This window comes from Gopherus flavomarginatus, chromosome 6 (assembly GCF_025201925.1).
Source record: "Gopherus flavomarginatus isolate rGopFla2 chromosome 6, rGopFla2.mat.asm, whole genome shotgun sequence".
NCBI lineage: Eukaryota > Metazoa > Chordata > Testudines > Testudinidae > Gopherus > Gopherus flavomarginatus.
The window spans coordinates 106,348,608-106,362,128 of record NC_066622.1 but is presented as its reverse complement, the minus strand read 5'-3'; the positions used below and the strand labels follow the sequence as shown (position 1 = coordinate 106,362,128).

At 40.5% G+C, this 13,521-nt stretch overlaps 1 protein-coding gene across 1 annotated transcript; it reads left to right on the top strand.

Annotated features, from left to right (window-relative positions):
* Nucleotides 1-2,697: 2,697 nt before the first annotated feature.
* Nucleotides 2,698-13,517, top strand: ANKRD1 (ankyrin repeat domain 1). Its single transcript, XM_050959667.1, has 9 exons — nucleotides 2,698-2,934; nucleotides 5,242-5,421; nucleotides 7,772-7,909; nucleotides 8,020-8,127; nucleotides 8,884-8,982; nucleotides 10,267-10,365; nucleotides 10,527-10,625; nucleotides 10,812-10,910; nucleotides 12,607-13,517. The coding sequence occupies exons 1-9, from the start codon at nucleotides 2,908-2,910 to the stop codon at nucleotides 12,715-12,717; spliced, it is 960 nt and encodes a 319-aa protein (XP_050815624.1). The 5' UTR covers nucleotides 2,698-2,907; the 3' UTR covers nucleotides 12,718-13,517.
* Nucleotides 13,518-13,521: the final 4 nt, after the last annotated feature.

The window sequence follows — 13,521 nt, the reverse complement described above, 5'->3', positions numbered from 1 at the left end:
ACCTTCAACATTAGAATCATAGAACTGGAAGGGACCTTGAGAGGTCATCAAAACCAGTCCCCTGTACTCATGACAGGACTAAGTATTATCTAGACCATCCCTGACAGGTGTTTGTATAACCTGCTCTTAAAAATCTCCAGTGATGGAGATTCCACAACCTCCCTAGGCAATTTATTCCAGTGCTTAACCACTCTGACAGGTGGTTCTTCCTAATGTCCAACCTAAACCTCCCTTGCTGCAATTTAAGCCCATTACTTCTTTATAAATGAAGTAATCAGGGACTGGACTTCTACAATTAATTATTGCATGATTTATTTTTTGTGGTGTTACTGTGGGAAGAATGGGCCACAGAAGTGAGTTTTGCATCTTCTCTGAAAGCAGAGGGATCTGTGGGAAACCTAATCTGCGTTTCAGATTTGTGAACTAGTTGCTGAGAAAACTCCATCTCCTTTTAAACTTAGGATTTTGCTGGCAGTCTTTCATGTATGAAACACCACTTGCCTTTTTTTAAAAGTAAAATAAAAAAATTTAAAAACAAAAAAAGGAAATCAAGCTTCAACTAAAGCAGTAATGGTGAGTTTGCAACTTCTTACATAATTTTTAAACCATTCTGCCAAGCACTCTTGTATTTTCCTTCCCATATCAGTCCTGTGGCTATAACCTGCGTCCATTGAATCAGAGGTGGTCCAAGCAGCTGTAAGTGGGAAGGGAGGTGTCCATAAGACATTCTCTCTAACAAGACGTGGCCACACTATGACCACGTCTACATGGCACTACAGCGACACAACTACGGCACTGTAGCTATACTGCTTTAGCACTGTAGTGCTCATACTTCCTTCAGTGGTGGAAGGATTTTTCTGTTAATGTAGGTAATCCCCCTTCCCAAGCAGAAGTAGCTACATAGACTCAAGCTTTCTTCCATCGACCGAGCTGCATCCACATCCTTCTTATATCAGGGTGTAACCAAAACCAGAGTTAGGCTGGCATAGCTATAGTGCTTAGGTTTCGTTTTTCATACCCCTGAGTGACGTAGCTATGTCAATCTAAACTTTAAAGTGTAGACCAGACTTATGAAACAGTTGGGGAGCCCCTGTTATGGCCCATTTACAAACAAGGCAAAGCCAAGCCAGAGTTAGTTGCTGTTCTAAATAATGTGCAGCAGGAACACAAAAGTGTTTTCTGGTTAAAATGCAATATAGACCACAACTATTTTGGAGTTATGTACTAGGCGGTGTTACTGTTCGGGAAGGGAGATGCAGAAAGGCTCTCTGGCTAGCCAAACACTATTTTAGTTCTGGGGCTCACCCTCCCATGTCTCACATTGTTTGAGTAGTAAAGGAACCACCTGATGTTCAGATTCATTTCAGGGAAAGGGATGGCAGAGGGTAGGTATGATGGGGGCTAGTAGACATGTTTAGAAATATTCAAAGTTACTGATGGATAGATCAGGGGAGGACAGGGACCTTGAAAGGTCAGTGTTATGAATGCAGTTTTACTCAACAGCCTAGCCACTGATCCAGCAAAGCACTTAAGTCCATGCACAACTTTAAGCACCTGAGTAGTCCATCTTGTGACTTATATGCTTAAAGTTAAGCATGGGCTTTTCTGGATTGAGGACCTAGGCATTGGTAAGTGCCAAACCAGATTTCTCCTTGTATTTGAAAGTTAACAGATCTTCCTTTTGTAAAGACAGGGCCAACTCCTCTGCTGATGTTAATTATATGTGGAGATATACCTGTCTCACAGAGCTGGAAGGGACCCTGAAAGGTCATCAAGTACCAGCCCCTTGCCTTCACTAGCAGGACCAAGTACTGATTTTGCCTCAGATCCTGAGATTGAACACATAACCTTGGCTTTAGCAGGCCAATGCTCAAACCACTGAGCTATTCCTCCCTTTAGTATAGCCCCACTGTAGTCAATGCATCTGTGCTGGCTTTCAACAGCCAAGGCGCTTGTGCACTTTTTTGTAATAATCTGAAAAGTTGCTTCTGCCCATAACTTGCTCCCCATTTAATATGTCAGCCAAGTCCACTTACTAAGTGGATCATTTTTGCACTCATATTCCCTGAAACTGTAAAGGAGAATATGGCTTGAGAAAGCGGCTATTATTTTACTTTTTTGAAGAGTAACAGGTTGTAAGTTATCGTTCTCTTTATAATCAGTGACAACTTCAAGGGAAAATGCAAAGCTGGCTGTTTTTGACATCTTCCACTGACTAACTTGACATGTCATAGGCCTTTTTAGCTCCAGAGACATCATTCTGGTTTAGTAATCCCTTCAGAGAATTCCTTCCAACAAATATAGAAGGGTGTCCTCATGAGAAGAAAAATCTTTTCCTCTAAAATTGTTTACAGTCCAGGAACAGACCGTAATGAAGAGAACCTAAGGGGCTGTCAGTCCGCTTATCAGAAAAATATTACTACAAGTGCTGCACATGGGTCACTTACCCTTTCCGGTATCTCCTAGTGGTCTGAAACTCAGGGGGTGTGGGGGGTGAAGCAATATCAACAGACAGCTGTCCTAGTGGGCACTGGATAGACAGAATGACTAGCATTGCTGAGCTATTTAGTCATTGCCAATGGAATGATGAGCTCATGTTGCATAATGAGTCACATATTCAGTGTGGTTAGACTGTAAGTCTAACCCTCTCCCCCAAAACACCCCCACCCTATCCTGCCCCCGACACTAGGTCTGGCTAGTTAACACATGTGGAATGAGAATGCACCTACCTCTGAGCTGGCAGCATTAGGGATGTACTTGGATTCCCAGGTTGGAAGATTATCTCACTCAGTCTAAGTTCTCCCAAAGATATATAAGCTAAGCTGTCGTGGTGAGTCTCAGCAGAGCTGACCTGAGCACTGGGGGATTTCAATCATAAAGGAATACAACTTACAACCATTGGCAAACATGATGATGCTGAAAGTAGAGGAGCTGGTAGGTATAAACTACTTTTCATTCACAATTACTGTTATTTCAGGATTTTTATTGTAACTAATCAGTGGGAATCTTTATTATTCCAGATACTTAAAGGACAACTATCACTGTGATAATTATATCTATTATACCACATTATGCTGGGAGGAACTTGTTTTAATTATTCTTTGAGTGTTGAGTTCACTATGTAATGTAACAAAGTAGTTGACTGGGTTTTGTATTGGAAGATAACTCACCAGAAGGTATAGTGTAGCCTGGCATTCGTGTATACTTCTTACTTTGTTTTTAAACTTTGTTGCTGTATTTATATGCAAATCACATATTTGAAAGGTGCACACTCAGTAAAAGGAGGAATAGGTCTAGATGTTAATTAGTGCTCAACCAGGGGTACACGTGCCGCTGGAGATAGGCGGAGGTCTTCCAGGGGCTACATTAACTCATCTAGTTATTTGCCTAGTTTGACAACAAGCTACATAAAAAGTACTAGCAAAGTCAGTACAAACTAAAATTTCATACAAACAATGACTTGTTTATACTGTTTGATACACTTCAGTGTGTAGTATAAGGACGATATTTATATTCCAATTGATTTATTTTATAATTATCTGGTAAAAATGAGAAAGTAAGCAATTTTTCAGTAACAGTGTGCTGGAACACATATTTTTATGTCTGATTTTGTAAGCAAGTAGTTTAAGTGAGGTGTAACTTGGGGGTACACAAGACAAATCAGACTCATGAATGGGGTACAGTAGTCTGGAAAGGCTGAGAGTCAATGGTCTAGATCATATAAGCAAGACTGTTTCCTTTGTACTTTTAATGTAATGTTGAGAATCACTAACAAATTCCTATAAGCTGTTTTTCATGGCTTAAGGAGTTTTTTGAAAGATAGGCTGAACACTACAAACTAACAAACTTGATTTGACCAGTAAACTGAGCAAACATGACAAATATAGAGGAACATTGGAATGTTGTTAGGAAACTCCTTTTCCTCCCGGAGGAATACTTTTAAGATAGAACTGCTGTATAGCATAGTTCAGGGGTAGGCAACCTATGGCACGCGTCCCGCCTTTGATACGCGAGCTGATTTTCAGTGGCACTCATACTGCCAGGATCCTGGTCACCGGTCTGGGGGGCTCTGCATTTTAATTTAAATTTTAAATGAAGCTTCTTAAACATTTTAAAAGCCTTATTTACTTTACATACAACAATAGTTTAGTTATATATTATAGGCTTATAGAAAGAGACTTTCTAAAAACACTAAAATGTATTACTGGCACGCGAAACCTTAAATTAGAGTGAATAAAGGAAGACTCGGCACACCACTTCTGAAAGGTTGCCAACCCCTCATAGTTAGTAAATACTAGAGTTAAATTCTTTGGCAAGGTCCCTCCAATTTCTGCACTGCTAAATTCTCCAACAAACCAAATTGTGTGACAGTTTTTGATTGAAATAAATCCCAAACAGCACCATGCAATCATCTAAGATTAACACACAAACTTTGAAGGTACGTTAGCAATCATAGGAAACATTTTCAAGGACTGTTCTCATTTGCATTGTGCGTATAGGCTACCTAAAGCTACCATTATCCAGCAACATTGAAGTCAATGGGAACTTTACCATTGACTTCAGTGGGTGAGGAGCAGGCTCTTAGACTATGTATCAGACCTGTTTTAAATCTATTGTATGTGTCTGAATTAGACCGCAAGCTCCTGGAAACTAGCATATCTTCAGCTATATCTGCACACTGCAGACCGTACTTGTAAGCAATAAGAAGTGAGTTTTGCACTGACAGGAAGTTGATCAGGTGGCTTTAATGTGTCTTTCCATCTTGAGCTTCTATGACTTTCTGATGAATGTTACACAGGATAGAAATTAATGGGGAAACAGAAAGAGATGTTGGCTTTGTAGTCAGACATTTGCTGTAGTAGTACTACTGTTATCATAGCAGCAACCAAGACCCAGCCATTTGGAAAGGGGATTCAGAACTTCAAAATCCACGCTAGCTGGTACAGAGCCTGATCCAACACCCACTGACATCAATGGGAATTTCTTCATTGACTTCTATAGATGTTGGATCAGGCCATTAATGAACCTGCAGCAACTATTGTCATAAAGCCAATCCTGTTGCAGAGTGTGAGTAAGCACTAGGCTCCGACTGTCACACACATACAGTCTAGGGACAGATAGAACACTTACACATAGGTTTTTTTAACCACTGCAATTAGCATCTAACTACTAAGTGTTCCCAGTAGGTGAGTGCTTAAGAAATGGTGCTGCAATCACAAAACATTGTGTTTCCTTTTACAGGTGACAGGGAAGAAGAGTGACAATAAAAAGACTGGAGATTTCCTTCCTGAGGACTTCAAAAATGGAGAGTACGAAACTGCTGTAAGATTAGAGAAACAAGAGGACCTGAAAACACTCCCTGAACGCTCCTTAACCCGAGGAAACCTGACCTATGAAAAGGAGAAAAAGCTACAGGCAGAAGTAAGTGCTTTGGTTTTGTGTTCATTTTTATCATCATGTGGCTGCTGTACTGGTGTAGCCCTGAAATGCCACATGGTTTTGCTCTAACTAAAATAATTTTATGATGAGCTTAAGAAGTAAAACCTTTGAAGCTCACTGTCCAGTGAGAAGAGCAGAGGGCCTCATCCAAAGTCCAAAGAAAGGATCCCATGGACTTTGTATCAGGCCAATAATACTGTCAAGCTGCTTCTAAAGCTCTCTTGGTTTGTAATTTCTAACTGAAAAACTTGGAATCTTTTCTGTCCAGAAGGTACCTGCAGCCATCTGTAGAGTATGTTGAGGAGTGGCATATGTGGGAAAAGCTCTCCCATTCATAAACATAACCACTGTCACCATCAGCTAGACAGCCCTTCCTCCCTAAGCTGGCACACTCACACCATTCGCCTGTCAAGTGTTAATAGTAGAGTTCTGTACCTTGGCCTCCCATTACTAAGGGTGTTCCTTTCCAGAACACCCTGCTGTGTGCTTACTAGCCAGGAAGCCAGTGGGCGTCTTTCCACTGACTCAACAGGGCTTTGGGGGAGGCCCTTATTACAGAGCATATCCAAAACAGGGGAAAGTGAAGCTACTTGATTAAAATCCCCCTTAAAAATAGACATGAAGTGTCTGCTCACTAAGTCATTTTGCATTTTTAGTTATTTAGGTCCAGATTCTACCTCCTTTACTCTCCTCAATTAGCACTGTAACAGGGCATGCTCTGGCCCCACCCTCAGATACCCCAGGAACTGCTCAGACTCTCTACTGAATAGCAACTTTGCATGATTGATTTACATTCCTATTCCCCAACACCAATATAGTCCTATTCAGCAACATTACATACAGTGCATCCCTATCTTTACCCCTTTCCTGCAGGGCCAGAGATAATCCTTTGCTGAGATCACTAGGTTCAGATAGTCCTGCTTACTCCTTCTGTGGCTCCTGCACTATCTTCCTGTAACTTTAGTCTATCAGCAGAGGAGTATAATTGGCTCATCCAGCCTCCCAACCTGTCCAGCTAATTAGCTTACACCTTCCCAATCAGCCTTCTCAAGGCAGCTGGCTGATACCTAAGTGATCAGAGGGCAGGCTCACCTGCTAGCTTCCACAAGCACCTGCCTCCGTTGAGTAGTTCTACTGAAGTCAAGAGGACTACACAATATGGGTAAGAGTGGCAGAATCTGGCTCTTGATCACTTAGTTTTTTAAGGGCCAAATTTATACTTGTAAGCAGATGTAACTATAGTGACTATAGAGCAGCTGCACCTTTTTACACCAGATCTGAATTAGGCTTTAAGCATTTACTGGCACCTCTTTTTAAGGATAGCAATGACATTTTTAGTAGATTGCTGCAGTGTAACACTACTGAGTGAAACTACAGGTCAGTATGAACCCTGGGTTCATTTCAAGGTGTATTTTCCTTAAATTAAAGCCATCAGCTATACAATAATGCAGGAGGAAAAACTGTGGGTCACATCCTGAAAGATTCTGGGGACATAGGGCTGGTATTTGAAGTCAATAGGAGTTACAGGTACTCAACATCTCTCACTATTTGGCCATAAAATTCCATGGGAAATGACACAATATGCAGAAACAGGGGAATTTTATGCTACATAGAGGAAAAACAAAAGGCCAAGTACTTCCTTTGTAGCTTGTGCAAATCTTCTGACTAGGGAATGCTGTATGGGTTCTTAGGGCAGAAATTAGACAAGGAGAACAGGGATCAAGGAAACACAGAGGCAAAAATTACTCCTAGATACTCTTGCTATACAAAGTATCAGTACAACCATCACAATTCACAGGTTTCATAGATTTTTACGGTCAGAAAGGACCATTATGATCATCTGTCTGATTTATATTACACAAGCTGTAGTATGTCACCCAGTGATTACTGTATCTACCATAACAAGTTGTGGCTGAAAGGTAGAGCCCTGCAAATCTGTGTATATCCGCTTTATATCAGCAAATCGCGGATGGATACGGATCCAAATTTTATATCTAGAGCCCTGCAAATCAGAGGATATCCGCTTTATATTTGAGGACCATGTTCTCGGCTCGGATTTGGATACAAATTTTGTATTTGCACAGGGCTCTAGTGAGATGGCGTAACTTTTAGAAAGATTCAATTTAACTTAAAGGCTACAAGTGATGGAGTATTAACCAGATCCTTTAATTACTGATTCCAGTGGTTAATTATCCCATGCAGTTAAACACTGACATCTTATTTCCAGTTTGAATGTAGTTGATTGACAGTGTAAACTCCATTGCTCTGCTGAAAGGAAAGGCATTTTGCATTCCTTCTGGACTCAATCTTATCATTTGCTTGTTTCATTCAGATCAAGAAGAAAAAGCTAGAGGAGAGACCAAAACTTGAAAACTTGCAAGATCTTGAAAAAATTATTCAGCTGAAGAAAAGGAAAAAATGCACAAAAGTGAAAGTGCCCATTTTAAAGGAACCTGAACCAGAAGTTACTGTAAGTTCTATTGTTAGAAAGTGCATTCTTTTATGAAAGACTTGATGGAATTTCTGGAACAGTGTACAGCTGAAACACACATTTATATTCTGTACATTTGTCTCCATCAGACAGGACCAGTGGATGTACCTACATTTTTAAAAGCTGCACTGGAAAATAAATTGCCAGTAATTGAAAAATACCTGTCAGACAAAGGGGATCCAGATGCTTGTGATAAGGTACAACCCTTATTCTTATTCCTTCAGAAAGATAGCAGCAAAAGAGATCCCGAGGTGTAGTTAAACAAAATTCCAGTTTCCATTACATTTTGTAGCCTCTCTTATCCTCTTGCAGCATAAAGGAAAGAGAGTTAACTACAGGAAACTACAACTTATTATGTTTTCTTGCTTTAAAGGGACGCCTGGGAACAAACAAAGTATATTTTACGTAGGAAAGTCTGTCTATTTATTGGAAACATGATGGCAATCAGGAAATCCTGATTTCCTTTGGCAAAAGGCCTTTCAATGCTGCAGGATTCCATGACAATGAGCTACAATACAGAAGCCTTTCTACATAGTTACGAAAACCGGATTCTTTCATTCTTAAAAAGCACAGCTTTGTTTGGATATCCGACTCTGCCACATTCCAAGCTAGGAAGGAACTGTCCTGATTCCTTACACTATACCCTGCTTTAAAGTGCATTTGCAACATAGTATAATATGGATGTGGGAATTCAAGAGGTTCAGAAGGTTTTTAATTTGAATGCCACATTGCAGACATTACTCATGCCCTTTAAAATGTGCTGGGTAGGCAGCTGTCATCTAGGAGGTTGCTATTAAAATTTAACAGATTTAAGGTCTCAAAAGCATACACACTCAGAAATGAATCAGCAGAAAATGTGTGTTTGCTATCATCCCAGGGTACAAGAAGGAAAAGGATTTCACAGATCTCTGTGCCACACACCGTATTTGACTTATCCTTGTTTTAATTGACAGTATCAACGCACTGCATTGCACAGGGCATGCTCAGAAGGACATCTGACACTGGTGGAAAAGTTAGTGGAAGCTGGAGCCCAACTTGAGTTCCAAGACATGGTATATACATCTGTTTATTTCTTTGTAAAACCTGCCGATCTATACAAGAAACAGAATTATAGGGTCCATCACAAGTGATTAGAGCAGCTTGTAAGAGTGTACCCCGAAAACAGGACTATTGAGAAGGGAGTATAAGGAAAGAGTGTCTGCCCCTCCTCCTGCACCCTCCTCAAATGGGCTGCTGGAAGATGCGAGGATGAGAAACAGACTGCCCAGCATATCTTCCGTTGCTTATTCACAACAAAGCCTGACCAAAACCCAAAGAAGAGGAGCAAACCTGGGGTCAGGACACTACTCCAGGCCTGTCACCTCTACAAAGTAGTAGAGATGCCATAGCCTCTTCAACTAATCACAGGTGCACCGCAATACACCTGAGTGGAATAAGCAACAGCATTTGCTGCTGCTTGTGCACTTCTCTCCTCCTGACTATTTGCATCATTGCTACACAGCAGGGATCAGAGAAGCCTCACTTAACCTGCCAGTGACTGGAGGTGGGAGTTGTAGAAGGGATGAAGGAACACAAAGGATTCCCAAGGGGCAGGAGGAAACCTGAGGAGTAGATGGTGAGAGGGACTTACTTCCCTTCTGCAGAAGTGCTTGGAAAAGATAATGTTTCTTTACACTGGGCTTTGTTTGTCTTATGTTTTGGAGTCCAAAAGGCATCAAAACAGAGCAAAAAAATATTGCTAGACATCAAAAACTGAACACTAGACTTGGCTAGAATGTTTATACTTGGATGCCCACGGTTAGGTTTCTAAACCTATAGCAAGCACCCAAATAAAAGTAGCCTGATTTTTTTAAAGTGCTGATCACTCACTGCTCCCATTGAGTTCACTGAAATTTGTGGATGCTTGACCCTTTTGAAAGGGCAGATCATTTAAAATTAGGGGGGCCTCCATATAGGCAGCCAGGTTTGAAAATTTTGGACCTCTTGCTTTAAATTAGTGGGTTGAAAAATAAATCTGCACTTAGTACCGGTTTAATTTAAGGCACGTTATAATAATCAAATAACCCATAACCAGGCCCAGACACCCTCTACTATTGCTGTGTTGCCAGATCCCACTGCCTTTAAGTACAACATGCAATGATTGTGAAGGATGATAAATCAGCAGGACTAGAGACATTAACACCAATTAAGAAAAGGCTGCTAATGGCTACAGCTCAGTGTTCCCTGACTTGCAGTAATTTCATTTAGGTCAGACAGAATTAAAACCAATATTTATTTATTTTAAAATTATCACTGTTTAATTTGTTGGGTTTGGTTCAATTATTTTATGGTTGTAGCTTGAATCTACTGCTCTTCACTGGGCATGTCGTGGGGGAAGCCTGGAAGTTCTGAAATTCCTGCTCAACAAAGGAATAAACAGAAATGCCAGAGACAAGGTATGTTCTTATATGACTTTTTAAGCTAGATGTGAAAAATTGATCCTCAGGCCACTATTTTGGCAGCTGTTCTCCATGTACTGGCTCTAAATCAGATTTGATTATTTTTGGTTGATAATTTTCCTGCTCCCTCTGATTGTTTTCTCCCTCCCATTTGCTAGTTGCTCAGTACACCTTTGCATGTGGCTGTGAGGACGGGTCAGTATGAATGTGCTGAGCACCTCATTGCCTGTGAAGCAGACCTCAATGCCAAAGACAGAGTAAGTAAATTATATATTTTACTTAACATAGAGGCTAACTCTCAGTTACAATCTAGCACTGAGCTGACAATATGCCTTTATAATTGCACTTGATTGTATAATGACTGTGTACTTTGTTCAGCCTTGAATGATGGGTTAGCACAGCAGAACCTAAGCCAGTAATCAATCTTCTTTTGTTTGTTTTAGGAAGGAGACACACCACTTCATGATGCAGTGAGGCTTAATCGTTATAAAATGATTAGACTCTTGATTATGTATGGAGCAAATCTACATATAAAGAACCATGTAAGTAAGATTAGTACAGAATCTTCCTATCAGAACAGTTTCATGGATCTTCAGGCCAGAAGGAACCATTATGATGATCTAGTCCAGGGATCGGCAATGTTTGGCATGCAGCCCGCCAGGGTAAACCACCTGGTGGGCCGGGCCGGTTTGTTTACTTGCTGTGGCTGGAGGTTCGGCCAACTGTGGCTCCCGCTGGCCGCGGTTCACTGCTCCAGGCCAATGGGGGCTGCTGGAAGTGGCGCGGGACGAGGGATGTGCTGACTGCAGCTTCACGCAGCCCCATTGGCCCGGAGTGGTGAACCGTGGCCACTGGGAGCTGCGATTGGCCGAACCTGTGGATGTGGCAGGTAAACAAACCGGCCCGACCCACCAGGGGGCTTACCCTGGCAGGCCGTGGGTCAAACATTGCCAATCCCTGATCTAGTCTGACCTCCTAAATAATATTAAAGTAGAATGTATTGAAAAATGGTTTGTTTCATGAAAAAATTTCAGTACATTTTTTTAAAAAATCTAATTTTTATCTAACTCTGATTTAAAATTATACCCCACCCCTTAAATCTACCTAGGTAATCTATCTTAAAAAATATCCAGAGAGATTATTCTTTTGGAGCAATTCTTTGTTATAACCTGTTGCACTTGCACTGTATGGTTATAATATTTTAAACATCACAAACTTTTTAACCCCCTAAAAAGAAAGTCAGCTGATGGTTGGTCTTGGCTGTGTCTGGATGAATAGTTAATTAGTAACCTGACCAGCTGGACCTGTAAATCAATTGGGGGAACTGTGGCTAAGTGGGACTTTAATTTCAGAAGCCCCCAAACTGACCTTTTGCATTCGGTAATTCCATAGCTGCTACCATCAGAGTAACAGGAAAGATGTCTGTAACCAGTCGTTAAAATGCAGCAAATTAGCTCATCCCCTCTCACAAAATCAGGACACTTTTTTTCCAATGCCATGGCAGGCTGGAAAGTGACCTCTATTGCCATCAATCACTAATTTTTGCAGTTTGACTTTTTCCAAATTATCTGCCTTGCTGCCCAGGGACAGCACTTTGCTAAGACTTCCAGGCAACTTCCTCAGTCCACTCTATTTAGTCCCTCTGTAACATAGTTGCTAATGACCATATTCATCAGCATACGTATGAAGAATGATGAATGGACAGTAAGTGCTGAAAGCCAAAAATCTGCTCTCTTAGGCCTTGTCTACACAAGTTGTACCTGTTTAGCTTAAGGTGTGATTTTTAAAGCTGTTTAGTTAAACTGTTGCAGCCCCTTATGTAGACACTTATTTCAGTTTAAGAGTGCTTTATGATTTAGCTAACCAGATTCCTGATTATTTTGTTTTAGCTTAAATTTAAACTTTGTGTAACTGAAAAGAGTGAGATATTTTAACAGATGAAATTTAAAGTGTGCTTTATTATTGATCAGGACGTTTACTAATAGGGCCTGCTCCTGCAACCACTGAAATTAATGGATAGTTGTTAGCCACTAGCTTCAAAAGGAGCAGGGATACCTCTATAGAGCGGGGCAGTGGTTACCATGGTGATGAGTTTGAGTCAGAACTTAGGTGTCATCATATAGAAAGACCATACATTAGACATGTGTGTCTAACACAGAGAACTAGAAGAGAACAGGGACATTAATTTAAGTTTACCAACTGAAATTAAACCTGGTTCCCCTCACTCTTTTTGAATAGGAAGAGAAAACCCCTATGGATCTTGTTCTTCAGTGGCAGAATGGCACCAAAGAGATATTCAACAGCCTTAAAGAAAACTCCCACAAGAACTCCCATATAAACACATTCTGAAGAGAGAAAAATTACTTGCCTGGAGAAAAGTCAACTTCTCTTCAGCAGTTTAAAGGCACCAACCAACCTCAAGAAAAATTGCACTGAACATGCCATTTTTACTGACGAAAAAATTTGTAGCCTATTGGATTATTTGTAGCTGCCTTTGTTGGAATACTCTAGAACAAAGATGCAGAAATATTTAAAGACAGTTTGTGTTAAAATTCCATTGATTTAAAGTTGCTTTATTTATTTTATTTTTGCTAGTGGGTCAAATGATTATCAATTTTGATCTTTGTCAACAAGTCATGTTACTGTTGTTTTTCTACAGAGCGCTACAGTTACTACTGTGGTAACCTGAATCAGTCAGCAATATTAACACCGTCCCCGCCCTTATCTTAGTCAGCAGTCCAAGTGTATTATCAAGCCTTTCAATAGACCTAATTAGCTAACATGTCATTGTTGCCCTGTCTCTGTTAACTCTCAGTATTACAGTACGCTGGTAAACATGAGGGGCAATACGTGGAAGACAGTAGAAAGCAATGGAAGGTTTACTGAGATGCCAAGTGGAAGTAAAGGAACAGTTCAGTAATTGGACTTTGTGTTGTTTAGCCATTGATAAAGAAGCCGAAGTCTAAGATTAAGTAATTGTTTGGTTGCTGGGTCAAACAATGTTCTGAAGGTAAATAGATGATAGTGAAGGAACATGCACCTCTGACAAGCTGGTATATACTGATTTAAGGAAAGACAGATGTATATTTGTACATGTGTACTGCTTTTTATGTACATTTTGTATTGATCTGATTTAAAATTTAATAAACTGTG